This window comes from Peromyscus eremicus, chromosome 9 (assembly GCF_949786415.1).
Source record: "Peromyscus eremicus chromosome 9, PerEre_H2_v1, whole genome shotgun sequence".
NCBI lineage: Eukaryota > Metazoa > Chordata > Mammalia > Rodentia > Cricetidae > Peromyscus > Peromyscus eremicus.
The window spans coordinates 75,789,887-75,811,230 of NC_081425.1; the positions used below are offsets into that span (position 1 = coordinate 75,789,887).

At 41.1% G+C, this 21,344-nt stretch overlaps 1 protein-coding gene and 1 long non-coding RNA gene across 6 annotated transcripts; one reads left to right on the forward strand and one right to left on the reverse strand.

The window, feature by feature from the left end:
- The first annotated feature begins 1,682 nt into the window (after nucleotides 1–1,682).
- LOC131919512 (glucosamine 6-phosphate N-acetyltransferase) lies at nucleotides 1,683–14,298 on the forward strand. 5 transcript variants are annotated; one of them, XM_059273771.1, is made up of 6 exons: nucleotides 1,685–1,916; nucleotides 6,615–6,782; nucleotides 8,143–8,205; nucleotides 9,994–10,121; nucleotides 10,943–11,004; nucleotides 13,500–14,298. In XM_059273771.1, exons 2-6 carry the CDS (start codon nucleotides 6,629–6,631, stop codon nucleotides 13,645–13,647), a joined length of 555 nt encoding a protein of 184 aa, XP_059129754.1. In that variant the 5' UTR covers nucleotides 1,685–1,916; nucleotides 6,615–6,628; the 3' UTR covers nucleotides 13,648–14,298. The 5 variants fall into 5 exon arrangements, with proteins under 5 accessions (XP_059129756.1, XP_059129754.1, XP_059129753.1 ...); XM_059273770.1 differs by having other exon boundaries at nucleotides 1,685–1,906; XM_059273769.1 differs by having other exon boundaries at nucleotides 1,686–1,911.
- Nucleotides 14,299–18,684: 4,386 nt separating this feature from the next.
- On the reverse strand, nucleotides 18,685–21,120 carry LOC131920095 (uncharacterized). The gene is made up of 2 exons (XR_009381502.1): nucleotides 20,975–21,120; nucleotides 18,685–18,875 (listed from the first exon to the last, which is right to left on the reverse strand). It is a non-coding gene; the product is annotated as an uncharacterized LOC131920095 (long non-coding RNA).
- Between the last annotated feature and the right edge of the window lie 224 nt (nucleotides 21,121–21,344).

Genomic DNA, 21,344 nt, shown 5'->3' on the forward strand with positions numbered 1-21,344 from the left:
AAGTGGACTTTTAGTATATTCTAGACATTTCCTCCTCATCTTGTGTATGTGTATGTGTATGTGTGTGTGTGTGAGAGAGAGAGACAGAGACAGAGACAGAGAGACAGAGAGAGACTGGGTCTCTCTATAAATCTCTGGCTGTCCTGGAACTCACTAAATAGACCAGGCTAGCCTCAAAGTCACAGAGATCTATCTGCCTCTGCTACTCTAGTGCTGGAATTAAAGGCCCACACCACCATACCAGGTTTTGTTTTTGTTTTAAAGACGGCACAGGTAGCCAAGGCCTATCTTCTCAAACAATAACAACAACAAAAACCCCTTAAATTTAAATCTCAAAATAAGAGGAAATACAATTGTGGTTGATAATCTGTCGTGCTCTTTGAAGCTATGCCTTGAGAATAAATACCTTATAATTTTAACAAAAGTTACCCGCTGTGTGACTTTGTAAAATACTTAGGGTTTCCAGATCTCTGCTACCTCACTTGTCACATGGTACTGAGGAAAAACACTTCGGAGGTGGGAGCCCACAGAAGTGTCGTCTTTTTCTCATTATCAGGTTTTCTCAGCTTCCCCAGTCCTGACATTACAGGCCAAGCGCTCTGGGGACTGCACACCATAAAATGGTCACTGCAGTGGCCTGGCCTCCACAGCCCCCTTCACTGTCTGGAGAACCCAGTGCAACCTCTTCCCTAGAGTGAGCTGAAATGCTCCTGATGTGGCCAAGAGCTGCAGTGCAGAGCCCACCATGCTCACCCTAAAAAATACGAGGGAGCCAGGCATGGTGGCACAAACGGTTTTGTTGTTGTTGTTTTTGTTTTTTTGGTTTTTGGAGACAGGGTTTCTCTGTGTAGCTTTGTGCCTTTCCTGGATCTCGCGCTGTAGACCAGGCTGGCCTCGAACTCACAAAGATCCGCCTGCCTCTGCCTCCGGAGTGCTGGGATTAAAGGCATGCGCCACCACTGCCCAGGTGGCACACACGTTTAATCCCAGCATTTGGGAGGCAGAGAAGGCCCAGTCAACCCTGGTCTAGATATAGTAAGTTTCAGGCCAGCCATAGATACGTAGAAAGACCCTGTCTCAAAAAAAAAAAAAAGGAGAAAGAAATAAAAGAACAGTCTAGACGAGGTTGGATGAGTGGTACCAACTCAAGTTTCTAGAAGACAAGAGCCATGTCTCAGACATTTGGCAATCAGAGACCATGATCCCTAGTGAGCAACCTTAGTCCTGATTAATGGACTACATGTGAGTGGAGAGGACAGAGGGGACTAGCCTTGGGGCTCTGAGAATCAAAAGAACCCACAGTGGTCATCGCAATACGCTGCTTATACTCTTACGAATTCATTTTCAGATTAGGAGTGAGGGTGATGGTGGCACAAGGGCGCATTTAGCCAAGGACACGCCTGGAAGGTAAACTAGCACTGCAAGCTTTGTCCTGGTCCTTGCCTCACAGCCCGGAATCACCTAAAAGGCCCCGGAGCCCCGCCCCGCCCCGGAGCCCCGCCCCGCCCCGTCCCCAAAGCCACCGCGAACTCTGTTGTGCCTCGGAGTCACGCCCCGGAGCCCCGCCTCGTGCCCCAGAGCCCCGCCCCTTGCCCCAGAGCCCCGCCCCATCCCATAGTAGTGCGTTGCCTCCCGGAGCCCCGCCCCCTTACCCGGAGCCCCGCCCCTTGCCCCCGGAGCCCCCGAGTGGAGTGCGTGGCTCGGCCTCCGCGTGCGCAGGCGGTGCGTGAGGGCGGGGCAGGACGGAGGCGTTGATCCGGCCACGTTTGGCCCGGCCGTTCCGGCAGCGGCTCGAGGGGGGGTGGTATACAAAAGGGGGTGGTGCTGGCGCTGCAGCCGGATCCGGATGCGGCGCTGTGACCGGCGTGGAGACTGACGCGCCTGGAGGGGAACGTGGATCGCTTCGGTGCGGTGAGGTGACCTGGGGCTGGGACGGGAGGAAGGGCGGGCTTGGGACCGCCTTGAGGCTGCAGACCCCGAGTCCGGGGCGCCCCTGCCCAGGAGCCTGGCTCCTATGCATGGTGGCCCGCGGTCCGGCCGGGCAGGGTCCTGGAGGGCCTAGAGACCGGAGTGTCCGTGGCGTGGGACTTGGGGACTGTGCAGCCTTCGCTCTGAAAGAGCGCTAACCCTGAGTTCCCTTTTACCGGTCCAGCGGTCAGAGCGGCTGAAGAGTCCAGCTCTAAAGAACCCCTGCGCAGACTGTATGGAGCCTGGGGTGAGGGACCTGGGACTTGTACCCCTAGAAACACTGTGTGATTTCTATTGTGTGCAGGAACTAATGTTTATGTAAGGCGAACACAAAATTTGTTCATGTAAAAATACATGGGGTTTCGTTTTGTTGGGATAATCAGCCCTTAATTATTAATCCAAGCATGGGTCTCAGGAAATTGAGGTATTTTAAGGCAGGATTCGTATGGTAGAAACAGATACCATGTTGCAAAGATTGTCATCTGTTGAGTTTTCTGCTGTAGAACTCAATGGGACAAACGAGAGGACCCTCATCACAGGCCGCTCATTTGACCTTCAGGCTGGTCTTGGGAACTCTGTGCTCCAACTATCCAACTAGATTGGAGATAAAAAGATGGTGTAGATCAAATACACTATCGGGAAATACTTCATGCGTTGAAGACACTTGAGAGCTTTCTACCTACCGGTCACCCATCACAGAGAGTTTGATATGGCTGTAGATCATGTTTAGAAATTTGTAAATCTTGGTCTTCAATGTTCACTACTTGTTGCTCCGTTTTGTCTTTCTAGAAGCAGCTGCTTCCCATTTGTATCCAATCTCATTCAGAGGCTGGAAAGCCAAACTTGAAATAGTCTCTAAAATGTATTCAGTTGGGGAAAAAAATAACCCCTCGGTACTATTATAAATATAGTTTGTTGTATGACACTTGTGTTGTCACTAGTGGTAATGTGGCAGTCTTTTTTCTTTGTGCCTTTCTGAAATTTGATTGCTAAACGAGACCTTACGTCATTCATTATTCATTGACTAGAGACTTACCAGACTAGGGCCAAGGCGGTACTCGTGCCTTGTAAATGAACTCTTATTTAGCAGTCACACAAAACGAGTAGGGGGACAGTGCTTTGAATTAGAGTTTACATTTTGTATATTTCTATTCATATAACTAAACTTTAGTTAGCTGGTGATGAATCTTTAAGTGCTCAAGAATGAAGGTTTCATGTAGCCAGGGCTAGCCTTAAATTTGCTCCACCCAGTTCCCGGGTGTAGGGTGGGTGTGGGGATATCTTTAAAAAGAATTTTCCATGTTTACTCCAGTTTCCTTGGTGAGTTTTTGTGTGTGTGTGTGTGTGTGTGTGTGTGTGTGTGTTGTTCTTTGAGGTAGGTGTCACTGTGGTAGCCCTGCTGGCCTTCACCTCCCAGTGTCCATGCCCCAGCCTCCCTAGTACTGGGTCACAGGTATCTGCCACCTCACCTGAATTTTTATTAGATTGTAATGAGGCATGACCTCTGTCAGCATATCTGTATGACTAGGAAGATGGGATTTAGAAAACCTCAAAGAGGAAGAAGCCTGTTTTAAAAGGAGTTTGATTGTTCCTAGATCTTTTGGGTTTAACTGGACCAATGGCTGTCCTCCTCTACTTAGTGATGGGTGCTAGAAACTGATTTAAGGTGCTTCAGGGGTCTGGTATGGTGGGACACTCCTGTACCCTCAACGTGGTGGCTGAGAGGGTAGATCGTTTGCAGTGCAAGACTGAGGACCAGAATTCCTTGACTGATTGCCAGAACCCATGTAAAGAAGTAGGGTGGGCTGGGAATGACAGCACCAGGAGACAGAGAATCCGCTGAGTAAACTGGCTATTTACACCAACCTAAAAAGTGAGTTTGGGGAGAGAGCTGGTTTCAGTATACAAAGTGGAGAGTGATCGAGGACACCTGATCAGCCGTGGGCCGACACGCTCACAGGCATACATGTGCACATGTACCCAACACACATGCAAACATGCCTACACATGAGCACACATACAGCAGAGTGGGAAGGCAACCTAAGCTACATGATGAATCCCTCTTCATAGAAAGTGATGATCATGTGGTTTGTTTAGTTCTTTCTTCATCATTTATGTGGCTTCCTTGTAGATAATGTGCTTCCTCACCCACTGACTTTGGTCATGGGTGGCTCCAAATCACCATGCCTATCACAAGTTGCCTTTTCTGCTTGCTCCTTGAGCTCTGACCTTTGCCAGGAGGGTAGCTTATCTAAAATGGCCTTTCAGCATGGGTGGTAACTGGCTTAGCAAAGGATAAAGGGAGGCGGGGAGTGGGGGCCACGGGGGGAAGGGCCACAGGAAGATCTGCAGAGTGGGGTCACGGGGGGGAGGGCCACGGGGAGAACTGCAGAGTGGGGCTGCGGGGGAAGGGACACGGCATGCATGCCTTCCCTGCAGGCCCACCCCCTAAGAATCTCCATGTGTTAGTTACCTGGGAGCTGCATATTTAACTTTGGGATGATACGAGCTAGGCAGTTTAGTGAGAGTGTAGCTTTATCTGGGAGCCTTCAAGACATTTCTTTTGGAAATCAACTATTGATAACCCTTTGGGGATCTGGTGTCTATCACCTCTTGCCTTCCCTTTCCCAACATCGTTCCTCATCCCCTTCCCTGGGCACCACCAGGGTTTTACTATTTGAAGAGCGTTCAGGGGAACACAAATGTAGCTGCCTCTGTATTGTAAACACCTTAAAACAACCCGATAGTTATTTCTTGGTGCCTGGACAATGGGTTCTTATTTCTATCCAGAACACTTTTTTTTTTTTTCTTTTGGTTTGGTTTTTTGAGACAGGGTTTCTCTGTGTCCCTGGCTGTCCTGGAACTTAACTCTGTAGACCAGGCTGGCCTTGAACTCACAGAGATCCGCCTGGCTCTGCCTCCCTAGTGCCGGGTCTTTCCAGAATACTTTTATTACACTTTTAATTAGTCTGAAATTCTCTTTCCAAAATAGAGATCCTAAGCCCTGGTCTGACTCTTGTACGGCAATGGCTTGAGGAAGGAACTATACTAGCCTAGTAGTTAAGGAGGTGACATCCTTCTGCCTCAGTGATGTAACTTGTGGTAATGTGCAGAATCAAAGGAAGAGCTAGCTCACTGTTAGAAATAGCAAGCATTAAACCGAGTAGCCTCCACACTGGCACCTGTAAAGCCATCTGCTGCCTTGTTATTCCTATTGACCCAGGAGCCTTGAGCAAGCTCCTGTCTACTTCTGGTCTGTTTATTTTGTCCTAGGGATAAATCAGGATACATATTTTATTGTTGTTAAAGAATGAACAAATATAAAGTATTCACCAAATTAATATTACATGTTTTTATGATTATGCACAGAATAGAATAATCTATTTAAAGAAATGTACAGGAAACTGAAACTATTAACTAGTTAAAATTTATTATGACTTCATAAATTTTTTTTTGAGACAAGGTTTCATTGGTCTTATGTGTGTTTTGAGACAGTAATCCACAACATACCTAGATTGGCCTAAAGTACTTCTTCATTCGGTGCCTGAAATTCTGGGATTACAAGCATGCTCCACTCTGTCTGGTACACGCGCACACACACACACACACACACACACACACACACACACACACACACTGGTTATTCTTAAAATGTTTAGAAGCAGCTAACATAGGATTTTTAGAGCTGTCATGAAAACAAAATGCAGACACTCAGTATCTGTCATAGCTAAAGACAAATACTACTGTGACTGCAGAGAATAATGAAGTCATTTGAATAACTGCTCAGTTATCTTGTTCGTGGTTCACATAACAGAAACAAGTCACATTCCTATACTCTAGTGGGTCTTTAGTGCAGGGATACCACATGATTTCCGAGCCTAGTAATAAAATGCAGGATTGGAATTGTGCAAACACGAGTCCACAAGATGTCAGTGTCACACTAGAGCACTGGTTCTCAACCTTCCTAAAGCTGCGACCTTTTAACACAGTTCTTCATGCTGTGGTTACCCCGACCACAAAATTACTTTTGTTCTACCTCATAACTGTAATTTTGCTCCTGTATGAATCGTAATGTAAGTCTCTGGAATACAGGGTACAGGCTTGTCTGGTATGTGACCCCTATGAAAGTGTCACCTGGCTCCCCACAGGTTGAGAACCACTGCACTAGTACCACCAGTTCACAGGGATAAAATGTCTCCAGTGACCTGGAGTTTTAAAGTTTTCTTCTTGTTCAACTCTTTTTTTTTTTTTTTTGGTTTTTCGAGACAGGGTTTCTCTGTGTGAGACAGGGTTTCTCTGTGTAGCTTTGCGCCTCTCCTGGAACTCACTTGGTAGCCCAGGCTGGCCTCGAATGCACAGAGATCCGCCTGGCTCTGCCTCCCGAGTGCTGGGATTAAAGGCGTGCGCTACCACCGCCCGGCTTTGTTCAACTTCTTATTCACCCATTATTTTCACCCTTAGTTTCTGCCCATTTTTCATCTGACAGTAAAATTGTTTTTTCTACATGTTTACAGTTGTAGTCTAGGTAGCTAAAGTAAAGTAGCTCATATAATGGTATAGAATCCACTTATATGAAATTAACTTCCTTATCCAGCACACGTTTTCTTTACTAATAAAGCCTTTTAACATTTGAAATTTTATTTTAGACTTTACTGGGAAGATGAAACCCGATGAAACACCTATGTTTGACCCAAGTCTGCTCAAAGAAGTGGACTGGAGTCAGAATACAGCTACATTTTCTCCAGCCATTTCTCCAGTGAATCCTGGAGAAGGCTTGGTTTTGAGGCCTCTTTGTACTGGCGACTTGAATAAAGGTATGGGCCCAACTTTAGTTTGCAAACCTGACTAGAAATCCATGCTTTCTTCCTAAGCCTGATGCTAACTTAGAGTACTTGATTTTGTCCTTGGAATGACTGGAGCACTCAGGTGTAATAGTTATGTATCATGGAGGCAGGAATACGCCTATGATGTATTTAAAATAACTAAATACAGTAGTGCTCCTTCCAAAAGGATGCCTCCAAAACAAAAATGAAGTTATACTGTCTAAACACATGGAAAAGAGTTTTCTCCAAGAAGCTAGATATGCAGAAATAACATTCACAGACAAATTGAAGGAGTTTTATCTACTCCAATGTAATTCTTTAATATCTAAATTATCATAATGAAAAAATCAACATTTTACCCGACTATTTTCTTCTTCAGAGGTATTTGAGGAAAGTAACTTCGGTTAGAATTACTGCATGTTGAAAAACTAAGACTCAGGGCTGGAGAGATGGCTCAGAGGTTAAAAGCACCGACTGCTCTTCAAGAGGTCCTGAGTTCAATTCCCAGCACCCACATGGTGGCTCACAACCATCTGTAATGAGATCTGACACCCTTTTCTGTGTACATAATAAATCTAAGAAAAAATAAAATATAAAAAAAGAAAAAAATTATGACTCAGAGTTCTAAATGTACTTTTAGCATTATCATTAATTTTTTTTTTTTTTTTTTTTTTTAAGACAGGGTCTATTTAGCCCTGGCTATCCTGGAACTCTCTATATAGACCAGGTTGGTCTTGAACTCAGAGATCTGCCTGCCTTCTGCCTCCCGAGTGCTGGGATTAAACACATGCACCACTATGCCTCGGCTGCATTAACATTAGTAAAATTAGAAATTTAGAAAGCTGTCTCAACATGTTATATCAGTTACATTGTAGCTTACAAATGATATTCGGTGGAGGTGAGAATCCTGCACTTCAAGTGTTAAGGAAAATGGGGTATCCCTTACATAAAACTTTAATAGCAATGAACAATGTACATGCTGGTTCTTTAACTATTGATAGTAAGGTCTGCATTATTCTAAAATCTCATGCAGGCAAATATTGTTGAGGGCTGTCATTTGCTTTCTGATTATAAAAAGAATAGGTTGCAGTTTAAATTTTTAAAATAATGCAATATGTACTTGTATGAAAATGCCCTTATCTAATACAGTAATATGTGCAATGAATGCACACTGCAGACTAAAAATTTGCATGTTTAATTAACAAAAACTTGATTAAGGATTATAATGGAAACATGATTATGGAGTTTTGAAAAAGTAATTTCCTTTAACCTACTCAGTGAACATTTTACTTCTTTGCATATTTTAATCTTTCTTTTGCTTTTCTCTTGACTTGAAATGTTTGAAAACTAGGTTTTTTTAAGTTACTGAGTCAGTTGACAGAGACTGGTGTCGTCAGCCCTGAGCAGTTCATGAGTAAGTACCACGGGGTACCTTGTCTGTATGGTTAGAACTCTGTTCAGTACCCACTTATTCAAAGAGCTGAAAGTTATGAACTAGCAATCCTCATTTATAGAATCCAAATGTTTGAACAATACCTTGATAGTTACTGGGGGACCACTTTAGGGTTATTTTCCTTTTACTGTGGTTATCTCCTTCTGTGTGGTTATGTTAAGCAGAGAAATTTTCATTATGAAATTAAAAACAAAAAAAACAAACTTCAGTGTTTATGTTCTGGCAGCAAAAGACATGGCTCAGTGGGTAAGAGCTCTGACTGCTCTTTAGAGGACCTGGTTTCAACTCCAAGTACCCATATGGCAGCTCACAACTGTCTAACTCCAAGATCTGACACCCTCACACAGATACACATGCAGGCAAAATACCAAATGCAATTAACTACAAAAAAAAATTGTGTTCCTATGCTTTTGTTCTTCAGTGTTTAAAGGTTTGTTGTTGTTGTTGCTTTTATATTGGATTAGGGTTGGCAGGTGTCTTAGAGTTAGTCTAACAATCCCCTTTCTGCTTTGAGACATGAGAAAATGGGTTCCCAGAGAGAAGCCTTCCCAAGATCACAGTTAATCACTGGCAGGGACAGCTGAAACCCTCTTACTTTCTCTTCTTCCTTTAACACAGCCTGTTCCCATTTTCTAGTTTTGCCCTTCCTTTAGTAGGTAACTTCTCCAACCAGGCTGAGTGAAGGTTGACATCTACTTTTACTGTCTAGTTTTCTTCATTGAATTTTTTTTTTCCTACTTCAGACCTATATAGTGTGAGACTTTGAAACTGAACAGTATCTGAGAACTACAAAACTTGGCCTTTAAACTCCTGGGGTTTGCATACATATCAGATTAGATGAAAATTATAGTTTTTTCAGCAATATAAAGTGCTAAACATTATTTGCAGGAACACAGCTTTGCTTTTATTTGTTGTATAACTTTGGAAAAACTGCTTAAGTGGGGACATATCTGTGTTATCTTTGTAAGGTGCTTTCAAAGCAAACAAAGATCCTATTTCTAAAAGAACAAATATGTAATCCTGAAACATTGGAAAAACGGAAAACTGTTTTGTCAAAATATTTTGAAGCCAAGACTATGAATGTGGATATAACAGGCTCATGTAAAAACCTGTAGCTATGTTCTTTGAGGATCTTTGAGTGTTAGTTTTAAATAAATGTAAATTAAATTGGCAGATGTTGACATTTTAATTAGTCCCAGAACTGGCTACATGTACAACTTATCTGTAATACAGTGTTTTTCACCTAAAAGACCCAAGTCTTACTTTGCTAGTAGATTTTATGTGTGTGTTTCTGGGCACAGAGGCAAGCTCTCCCTCTGGGTTCCATCTCCATGATGTAACAACAGATGACTTTAAATGTGTGGACCATTCAGTGCTAATTGTTGGTATTTCAACTCCTTGGTATTTTAAATAACATAGTAGCTTTACGAGTTTAAACTGGCCAGGTGTAGCGGCACATACTTTTAATTCCAGCGCTTGGGAGGCAGAGGCAGGTGGATCTCTTTGAGTTTGAGACCAGTCTGGCCTACACATTGAATTTTAAAATAGCCAGAGGGACATAGTGACACCCTGTCTCAATAAACAAATATCTTATGTTCGATTTACTTCACTTGATTTGTATTAAAAAAAAAAAAAAGTGGAAACTAAAGCCCTATGGCAAAATGGCTTTACTATTCAAAGACAAAGTCAGACACGCCTGGAGCTTTCCTTGACTATCCACCATCTAACACTTTTTTGACATTTCCACAGACTCTTTTGAGCACATGAAGAAGTCTGGGGATTACTATGTTACAGTTGTGGAAGATGTGACCCTAGGACAAATTGTTGCTACAGCAACTCTGATCATAGAACATAAATTTATCCATTCATGTGCTAAGGTATGTGCTTACATTAATGCCTACAAGTAAAGTGCTCAGATGATTTCTAATGAAACCAGCTTAGAAGCTTCATTAGAAAAAATCTTAATTTTTTCTTGCTGGAATTCTTCATCAGAAGACACTTTCCTGAAGTTTCTGTGAGTTACAAATCCAATGAAAATCAGATAGATGAGCTACTGAGATGACTCAAGGGGTTAAGGTCCTGCTGAGTCGAACTACCCAAGTTCCATCCCTGGGACCCACATGGTGGAGAGAGAGAAGTATTACAAGGTGTAGTCTGACCTCCACAGACGCCCCAAGCCACAAACACACACATGCTCTCTGAATGTAGGAAAAAAGGAACATTTAGAAATGTACTCTGGTCAGGTGTGGTGGGGCACGCCTCTAGTCCCAGCACTCAGGAGGCAGAAGCAGGTGGATCTCTGAGTTCATGGCCAGCCTGGTCTATAGAGTGAGTTCCAGGGCAGCTCGGGCTACACAGAGAAACTCTGTCACCCAAAACCGTTGAGAGAGAGGGAGACAGAGACAGAGACAGAGAGAGGTGTGTCTGTAGGTTATGGGTTTTGATTTCTGCATTGAAATTAGTAAATTGTTAGTAAGCAACGTTGGCTATACTATGTTTATGACAAGATTTCATTATGGTGATTAGGATTGGAACTTTAAACAGTACAACAGAGGTTGGGGATATAGCTAAAAATGATTGAGGCACACCTGACTTTCCTGTTTTCTCCATGATAAAGACTATAATTATAACTGGTACTTGTTGCCTTAGTGATAAACAGGCTGAACGCTCATCCTGTCCCACTATGATTTTTTTGTAGAGGGGAAGAATAGAAGACGTCGTTGTTAGTCACGAGTGCAGAGGGAAGCAGCTCGGCAAACTGTGAGTAAGCACCTGGAACCCTGGAAGACAGGACGGCCTGTTTGGTCTCTTGGCAAGAAAAGTATTTCATGAGGTTTTCCTGGTTGTTATTAATGACCTTTGGTTTCTGAACTCATTCTCACTCCATATCTTAGACTGAATTTAATGAAATTTTAATATAGTGTCATTAGTTTTTACGGGCCTCCCCCCCCCCCCCCCCACGAGTTTGAGAATTGAAAACATATTCCATTTACCAGACTAGCAAGTAATCGAACTGTGTTCTACCACGGAGTTATGTTATTAGTAGCCCCCACTTCCACACCATTTTGTTGTAGAGACAAGGTTTATCTATGTAGTCCTGGTTGTCCTGGAACTCACTCTGTGGACCAGGCTGACCTCGAACTCAAAGAGATCTGCCTGCCTCTGCTTCACACTGTGGGGATTAACAGTGTGTACCACCACGCCTGGCTTTTTTCTCTTTTTGAGACAAGGGCCTCATTAAGTTCAGCATGGCTATGAACTTGTGATCCTCCTGCCTCAGCCTCTGGAGTAGTGGAGAATAGGCCTGGCTTATGGAAAGTAAACTCTTATAACTTTTAGTGACAAGATCTGTCTAAATGCACACACAACAGGAGAAAACCCCTTAGTTAGCACCTTTGGTGTATTTAATTTCTTACAGCAGTTAGATCATTATGTTTCTTTTTGGTTTTTCAGATCAGGGTTTCTCTGTGTAGCCCTGTCTGTCCTGGAATTCACTGTGTAGACAAGGCTGGCCTCATCAGTGATCCACCTGTTTCTGCCTCCTGAGTGCTTGTGTTAAAGGGGTGCACCATCATGGCCCACCTTAGATTACATATTTATGCAGGATTCTTATTCCTTGGGCTTTGTAAGATGATTTCTGAATAGTACGTCCACATATTATTCAGACTAATCAAGTTTATATGACCCACATTTTCAAAAATCAGCTTTTAAGATGATTAATGAAGCTCGGCATGGTGGCATACCTTTAATCCCAGCTCATAAGGGGCAGAGGCAGGCATATCTCTGTGAGTTAACCTGGTCTACGTAGCCAGTTCCAGGCCAGCCAAGGCTATACAATCAGACTGTTTCAAGACTATAGCTATTACTTACTCATATTATGTGAACATGGCAAGTGTTTAGTTGGATACATTTAGAACAAAGGCACCCCACCTGCAACCTTACAGTGTTCCATAAGGAATTCAGGACATTCTGCATGTTAGACAAACCTGACCACTGAGCTCCATCCCCTGCCCCGGCACAAACGTATTTTAGGGTTTGTCTTTTGACATAAGCTCTGGTTTGCTATAGTAGAAGACAGGCTTCGATTCCAGACCTTTTGCCTTCAGCTCTTAGGTGCTGTTACAGGTGTAACACCACAGCCAGTTAGAGGCCTTTCATAAAAATAATGCAGGCTATCGTTCTCACAATTTGGTAGTCTTTAGGATTTAAAAAAAAAAAAAAAAGTATTTTTTTTTTTATTTTTTATTTTTTGGCAGTGTTCAGGTTCTCCAATCCCAGTACAGAGGATTGAACCTAGAACTTCACACACATGCTTGGCAAGCACTCCATCACTGCTGCTTTCTCAGCCCTTGGTATTTTTATACCCGAGTCTCTGAGTCTGTGCTTGTCTCAAACATGCTGTGTTGTTAGTTCAGCTGGCCTTGCTTGAACTCACAGCAATCCTCTTGCTTCAGCCTCTCAAATAGTGGAATCACAAGTGTGCCACTCACTATTCCTATGCTCACGTGTGAACTTTTAAAAATTGTTTTCCTTGAGCGGGTATTTCACCTGCATATATATCTGTGCATCACTTATGTTCCCGGTATCTCAGAAGCCAGACGGCAGCATTAGAAGCCCTGAGACAGGTGTTACAAATGGTTGCTGGGAACCAAATCGGGGGTCAGATCCTGGAGCAGCCAGTGTTCTTAGTTTAATGCCAAGTCAGCTCTCTGCCCTGCATGTGAATTTTTTTAAATTTTATGCATATAGGTGTTTTGCCTGCATGTATGTCTGTGTACCACTTGTATGTCTGGTACCTATGTAGGCCAGGAAGCCAGAAGAGGGTAAAAGATGTCACCTGGAAATGGAGATACTATTAGTAGCTATATAGGTACTAGGAATTGAACCCGTCTTCTGGAAAATCATCTCTCCAGCCAATCATACATAAAAATGTTCAGAGGCTGGCTAGATGGGCTAGAGGATGACCACACTTGCAGTGATTCCTAGAGCCCATCTAAGGGAGAGCTGCACAACGGACCCCCACAATGCACTGGAGCCCTCCTCCCATACAGAGGTGTAGACTGAGTTAGTTAATAGGCTGGGCACTGTGTCTCAAACAAAATAGAAATGCTTCAGGAATTTAAATGCTTGTCAACTTCATCATTTGATACTTAAAGGAGTACTTAATAAATACTAGTTTTATTTGTATATAACACTAATCTGTAGCATCATCAAGGCCCATTTTGGTTCCCAAACTTCCTTTTTTAAAATTTTAGGTTATTATCAACTCTCACTTTGCTAAGCAAGAAGCTGAACTGTTACAAGATCACCCTTGAATGTCTACCACAAAACGTCGGCTTCTACAAAAAGTTTGACTATACAGTATCTGAAGAAAAGTACATGTGTCTGAGGAACCAAAAGTAAAGACCACCATCAAGATGATGCTCAAAGGCTTTCCTGTTCATTTTTGTTGCTGCAGCCAGTGAACTCCATACTTGCTAGACTGGAGAACCACTGTAGTGTGCAATGTAGTAGTGACAAGAGCATGCCTGTGGCTGCTGGGACTTGCTCTGAGTTAAGAGTACAAATGATCACAAAGGGGATGATTTTTAACCAAAGGAATATATTTTCAACTTGAATCTTTTCTTGCATTGTATTTTTCTAAAGTTTATCTTCATTTTTGATCGTCAAGAATATGGGCAGTAAGAGTTATGTCTGCTCTGTGCTGCTCATTTTTAAATATATGTATATATATATTGAATAAGGCTGTTTCTTATCACATAAAATTATTTTTGTCTCATACATCTAAGCAGACTTAAGGGTGCACCGTTTCTCACATTACAGGGAGTCAGATACATCTGTTGTTATAACCAGATACATATCTACACATGTAAACATGGTTGAACCTAATACCACACACAACGTGGACAGTCTTTTAAAGAAACAAGAGAAATGAAAACTGACAAGGTACAACAGTTTAAGTAACTATTTTACTAACTGTTTGTAGAGTTCTGTGCAGACACTGCCCACCCACCTGTCTCACCTGTCACATGATGTTAGAATCATCCAAGGGCAGATCTTTTTTTTTTTTTTTTTTTTTTTTTTTTTTTTTTTTTTGGGTTTTTCGAGACAGGGTTTCTCTGTGTAGCTTTGCGCCTTTCCTGGAACTCACTTGGTAGCCCAGGCTGGCCTCGAACTCACAGAGATCCGCCTGGCTCTGCCTCCCAAGTGCTGGGATTAAAGGCGTGCGCCACCACCGCCCGGCTCCAAGGGCAGATCTTGAGACCGGGGTTCATTTCTTCAGTGAGTGAGCAGCTCTCAGTGGGGTACTTTTACCCTGGTTTATCATGGCCATCTGAAGCCTCTGAGTCACAAAAAAACGTATGGTACTTCCTTTGTTACATCCTTAAAATAACAGTAGCTTTTCTATTTAATGTGATTAGAATGGTACTGTTATTCTGATCACTGTCCTGTTTTATTTATTGTAATGATTTTTTAAAGTAGAAGAAATAGATACTTTATTAACAATGGTTCTAATCTTTTGCATTCCATGTAATTACATTAAACTTGTTTATATGAATAGTTTCTCATGTTAGAATCTTGTCTTGTGTTTTCTTGTTTGTTGAGACAGGGTAATCTGTAACCCAGGCTAGCAGGAACTCACCACGCAGTAGAAGATAGAGCCTTGAACTCCCAAGCACGTTCCAAGAGCTGGTATTACAGGCATGCACCACCATGATCGGCTTGAGTCGCTGAGGTTAAGACATGGCTCAAAACAGCCTAATTAGTTTTTAGTATTTTGGGGGTTACTTCAATTGGATTTGGATTTCCCTCTAATCATTAGGTTGATTTTCCAAAATAGAAATACTTTGTCTGCAGACTTTATCTCTGACAGTTAGTTCAGCGAACTAAGTGACCGGTCACTAATGAAAGTAACAGTTTTGTCTTCAGAAATCCTGTAACCTTGACAGGGCTTCATTAAGTTTTACCCATGTCAAATAAGCCTCCCCCAAAGTGAAAATTGAGTACCTTACTCTATTGCTTACCTTTAAACTCTGGGGTAAAACCATCTACTATGTTAGTATTTCAACAATCCCATGGAGTCTTTGAGGTCTTCTCTTAATCCCCCTTCACAGAAACAGTTGTATTATGTCACCGACTGAAAACAGTTTCAATATTAAATGTTCACTCACCCTTCTTAATATGTGGGAGTAAAGCTGGGTTACTTTTACCCAGAAGACAAAGAAGTTTTGAGGCATAAGGAGTATGAATGAGCTTCTCAATCATCTGTTGAGGTACAATGGCACAACAGTTTTAATACAACCACCAGTCTTCACAAAATAATTTTAATACTTTGTGCCCAGGCTAGCAGCATCTTGCATCTGTGACATTCCTATACATACAGAAGCATTTCATCTGAGTACAAATGTTAAAAGCAGAGTAATGTAAACCATTGCCTATACAGAGGTAAAGAGACACTGTATGTTATTTTTCTTGAGTCATTTTTTGCTGCATAGTAAATTGCAATTACATGTCAGTATCACGTTACTGATTGAGAAAACACTTTGAACTGTGAGGTATGGCAGCTCCCTGTGAGAGAGCTTAACGTGTAAACCTGAATATTTTGAGTGATTTTTTTTTTCTTTAGCTGCCATGAATGGGAAAGACAAAGAATATCCAGCACTCAAGACTCTAGAAACTTATTTTCCTAATTAAAAAAATAAATAAAATCCTTGAGTAAGTCTCAGCTATTTCCTATCATTTCCTTATTGGAGTGTTGTTAAATGGACAAAGATAACGTAAATACTGAAGTGAAGCTATGCTTTAGGCTCATGGATTAAACCAGTTTAAAAAAAAAAATCCGTCAGGTAACTGCTCATTTACTTTACATCAAATTGAGATCCTAATATATACATCTCAACTTCATAATTCAAGATTGCACTTAAAAACTTCTAATTAGTTTGAATTACCATAGTAATTAAACAATCAGGAACCTTATGTTTTCTTACAAAGGACATGCTTAGCATTTTCTGACATTTCTTCTAGACTCAGATTAAGCACAACCCCATACCCCTGCAAATGAATTTTCTGCTCTACTAGTGGTTGAAAGTTCGTAGCAAAGCTATCACACTTGAACATTCCTACCACAGAGTTGGTACAAGTCAACATCTACTAGACAAGAAATTAACAGGAATCAGTGAAACTAAGAGAAGACCCACCCCCACTCCAAAGTTTCCAGTATCTATCTCAAAACTTTCAAAATGAGGATAATGAAGTTCCCTATGTTTTGATAAAAATGTACTTTTAATTCTGAACCCAGATGACTAATTTACTGCTGAAACTGGGTGGACATTCATTATTCAGTTCTAGAGAATACGACATGATTGGTTAAGTTTATCACAGTTGGCTGTTACAAAACATCACTGGAAACGGAACCTAAGACAGCTACTTAGTAAACACAGTGGAAGAAAACAAGAAACTTGCAGGCTTCTTAGGAAAGAAGGAACCTCACTGTTCACATCAACTGTGCTCAACATGATGGCAGTCCCGAGTGTCTGAGACTATCTCCAGTATATCGTGTTGGATAGGCACTTCACGTGAGAACATAAAAATGACTGGTTAGAAAAATGGAAGATTACCAGCTACAAATGACTATCAATAGCCTACTCTGTAATTTTGGCCAGACTCCTAAAGAAGAGTATGTATTTTTATGAAACTTAAGAATATTTCAAATGTCTCATCTTGAAAAGTCATTTTATACGGAGATTACTTTAAGCACAATTTCTGTTCAATGAGTCATAGATTATGAGTTGACTGCAAGAGAGATCTTTTGTTGACCTGTCCAGTGATGGTGAGTACATAGGAAGTTTTGAACGCTGAATGTAATCCTGACTCCACTAGCCCAGCACACCAGTGACACAACAGAATAGTGGATCCCAATGCTGGTTTTGGAGGGAAAGGTGAGAGATGGGATGCAAACTCCGAAGAGGAATTACCTCTAGTTAACAGTAACTCTGGTTTATAGTCAGGCTCCCACTGTGCAGGACAGAGCCTTCTCTGTATTGTTACAGTAACTAAGTCTGACAGGCTGCCTGCACAGTGCCTCATGGTACCCTGGAAATGGACAGCTCTCATTCCCAACAGGAAAGCACCTCGAGAGAGGACTGAGAAATGTCAACTATAAAGGAGCTGTGTTTGTGCTACCCTAAAGTCATCAGATACAAAAAGTTAAAAACACTTCTCTCTTCTGCACATCACACTTAAAATAGCAAAATGGGGTTTGTAGAACAACTCTTATACATATAGATTAAAAACATGGAAAACTAAAGAGCCATAAAGTTACTTAGCTAATGCAAATTATGGGGTAAACTTGAATGAATTTAAGAACAAGTCAAAACAGTAATTTATAATACCCTGAAGCCATCCACAAACTGCTTTATCCAATGAATCTCCTAAGCAAAGCTGTCAGCTGAACAACCTCACAGAAGCAAGACAATGTGAAATGAAGAAATAAATGTCTCCTTCCAAATCATTGACTTTCTTCAAGCTTCACAGATTCAGTTTAATTTATGGTTTAAAAACAGATTACAGAAAATGTTAGCTTTTCACTGCTCTAGATACTAATTTAGAGGTCATGAGGATTTAATTGTTGATTCAAGGCACTTTTCTTTTGGGGGTTTCATATTGAAGAAACAGTGCTACATTGGTTTGGTTTCTTAAGAGTCTATTTTGAACCATTTTGGACAAAGGTAAAAAGGGCTAGGCAACTCTGAAAAGACCAAGTCAACATTTGGCTTAAACAAACAACAAAAAGAAAAAAATGGAGATGGAAATAGAACACTACCCTTATATTTGAGTATCTGGTTTTGGAAAGTAAGACCTCTTTCTTCGATCATTACAACTTTTTTTTCTTGTTTAGAATAAGAAAGGCAATTGGAAAGGAAGTATTCATTGGATTAGTAATGTAGTTGATGAAAGTCATGATTTAAAAATAAAGGGCTAAGAAATTTCAAAAAATGGTAATTAAGTTACTGAATTATATTAAAAAATGTGAAAGAGTTCTACATTTTGTTAATGTTTCTGTAAGAGGCTCCATCAGAAAAGTGAACTGTGAAATTACTTTAAATGTAATATATATAACTCAAAATGAGTTTTTAGGAAACATTATAGGAACATTTAGGAAATTTGTTATAAATTATCCAACATTTATAAACAAGTCCCCCTAACTTGCATTTTGCTCTAAGTAAATAACTTTATATCATACAAATAAATTTCAAGTATGAAAAGTGCATTATTGCAATAATACGTCTTTGCAAGTTAAAAATTCTTGGTTTACGATAAAACCGTAAAGTGGTTTTTTGTTTTGTTTTGTTTGTAAAGTAAACCCATCACCCATCATCGCCATCTACTGTAGAAGTCCACCATCTTAAAGTGTTGCTCAACAAGTTGCAGAGAAACATGTCTGGAAGCAACATATAATTGAAAAGAAACTATTTGTGTTTTTACCACTTTACAATTATCACTAGGATTCTCTCCTTTCCAAAAAGAAATTCACATCCGTGGATCAGTCCTCAGAGGTCAGCCATTCTGTGCTGCTGCCACTTGCATGTTTCCAAAATCATCCTCTTCCTCATGTGTTCTCTTCAAACTACCTAAAGTTTACCGAATGATACAAAAGAAAGGCAAAACTTACATGAGTTCATTTCAGACTACAGGCAGCAAAAAATCTGTTCTTTCACTAAGTGATACAGTACAAGTGTTACCAAAATTTCATGCTTGAATTTAGGGCAAACTTTAGTCAATTCTTTATGTTGCATCATGAAGTAAAGTTACATTAGCAACTTAATGTCTAAGGTATTGCACATAATAAACATCAGTTTTAAAATAGCATGAAAAGTAGAACTTTTCAAGAGTGAGTGATACATTAAATCTGCTTATCACCAACTTTATGCTGTTGAGGCAACATAAACATGTCGTAGGACAGCACATCTAGTAGGTGAGTTTGTGTACATATGATTTTTAGTTATAATTTCCTGTTCACACAGTTGCTGTTATGAAGAAAAGCAGTTGAAGATATTTTTCTGCTAAAGCTGTGGCTTTCTCATCCAGACTGATGGGTTGGAGCAAAGAAAGTATATAGATCTGATTGATTTCCTACACCAGAGACCACTGTACAGAAACATCCCACAACGAAAGAAAATTATCTCTACATGCCTGTAGTTACATTCAGAAAAGGGTCTCGCTGGATGGTGGTGGCACAGGCCTTTAATCCCAGTACTTGGGAGGCAGAGACAGGTGGATCTCTGAGTTCAAGTCCAGCCTGGTCTACAGAGCGAGATCCAGGACAGGCGCAAAGCTACAAAGAGAAACCCTGTCTCAGAAAGAGAGAGAGAGGGAGAGAGAGAGAGAGAGAGAGAGAGAGAGAGAGAGAGAGAGAGAGAGAGAGAAAGGGGGTCTCCTGGAGGGAAACCTGAAGGAACAGTTAAACTGGGAGTCAACTGTGCTCTGTGACTAACGACAGCATGGCTGTAGATTTAGAGTTGTGCTAAATCATAATATAATTCAGACTGCAAATTCAACCACGTGATTGCTACACTAGAAGATTAATAAAGATGTAAATATGGCATCAATAGAGTAAAAGTGGAAAGAAACTCCTAAAGCTAAATACAGGTGATAGGAGTTTCAGGCGCAGTGATGCACTTCTCCAGGACTCCCCGACTACGGGTTGGAGAAGAGTGCACTAACCCTGCCTAATTTGAGGAGATGGCATCTAAGCTGTGTGGAAGAACAGCGAAGATGAATCTTAACGCACAGTAAGAAAACCACTGCAGGAGACCATCCATTTAGTTTTTTGGAGGGTAGACACAAAGAGGAGCAATGAAACACAAACTGAAAAGCCAGAAGGGCTTTTACTACATAGGGGAACCTTTGCTACCTGTGGCTCTGCATAAGAACCATTAGATCTCCCAGTTTACACTTCTTTGAGAACAGTCAATGAAGTCTTGGCCAAACCAAAACATCATTACAAGTAAGAAAATAAATTTGACTACAAAGTACAGAATATACCAGGATAATCTGGCTCAGAGGCTCGTGTTGACCTAACTAGCCTTTGTTTAAAGTACTATTTGGAAGGAAGTGTGCTTTAAAGGTTCGGGCAAACATTACAGTGTTGAAACAGTGATTGGAGAGACGGTCAAGATTAAAGAGTCAAGGATAACTGGGAAGCTGAGGCCAAGAAAGGAGCATCTGGCCTGAATGGTGCATTCTCGACTTGTGCTTAAATGCCAGCTCAACAATAGGCCCATAACCTGCTCTAATCTTACAAGAACTGTTACAAATGAGCAGTAAGAACTTGGAAAAGAAGATAAAAAGTTGAGAGTTTGCTTAGACTGTTAACTATGAAATAAGTGGATCAGAGGAGAGAGCAAAGGAGTAGGTGGGTATGGTGGTACACACCTTTAATTCTAGCACTTGGAAGATAGAGGCAGTTCTCTGCTGTACCATGTGGGTCCAAGAGATACATGCTCTTCAAACGGCTATTATAATTGTCTCTGCGTTATAGTTTATGCACATCAGAGGTACATACACTGTTTATTCACTAGACAGCTAATCCTTTGAAACTGTAAATAGTTGGTTCAGCGTTTCTAAACATCTCAGATTGCTCAGTAGTACATTGAATGTTTATCAGATGCTTTTCTACTCCCCACCAGTACCTTTCTCTTCAATCTTCTGAAAAAGAAAACACCCTTACCTGTGGTACCAGAATGAACAGATAAGGACCTTTCTATCTGGAGTGGTGACATCATCTGTATTGTTAATTTTGCTAAGTAGATGGCTTCGTATTCCTAAAAAAAATACCTTAATTAGTTCAGATATACATTTATATTTTTAAATACCCAAACAATGGTTAATGTGGACATTTGTATTCTTAGTTTACAGCCAAAAGGGCTGGTACCATAGTCTCACAAACGGAATGAAGTATGGTGATATTTTATTTGTATGTTAATAAATAAAAGTGCCTGGGGGTCAGAGCTACTAGCAAGCCATAGCAGAAGTCTGGCGGTGGTAGCACACGCCCTTAATCCCAATCACATGACAGGCAGATCTCTGTGTGTTCAAGG

What these genes read in the sequence shown, in the direction of transcription:
- LOC131919512 (XM_059273771.1), top strand. Translation starts at nt 6,629, where the DNA reads ATGAAACCCGATGAAACACCTATGTTTGACCCAAGTCTGCTCAAAGAA. An exon ending in CAGCCCTGAGCAGTTCATGA is followed by an intron (nt 8,206 to 9,993) that starts GTAAGTACCACG and finishes ACATTTCCACAG; the next exon opens with ACTCTTTTGAGCACATGAAG. An exon ending in TTATCCATTCATGTGCTAAG is followed by an intron (nt 10,122 to 10,942) that starts GTATGTGCTTAC and finishes ATTTTTTTGTAG; the next exon opens with AGGGGAAGAATAGAAGACGT.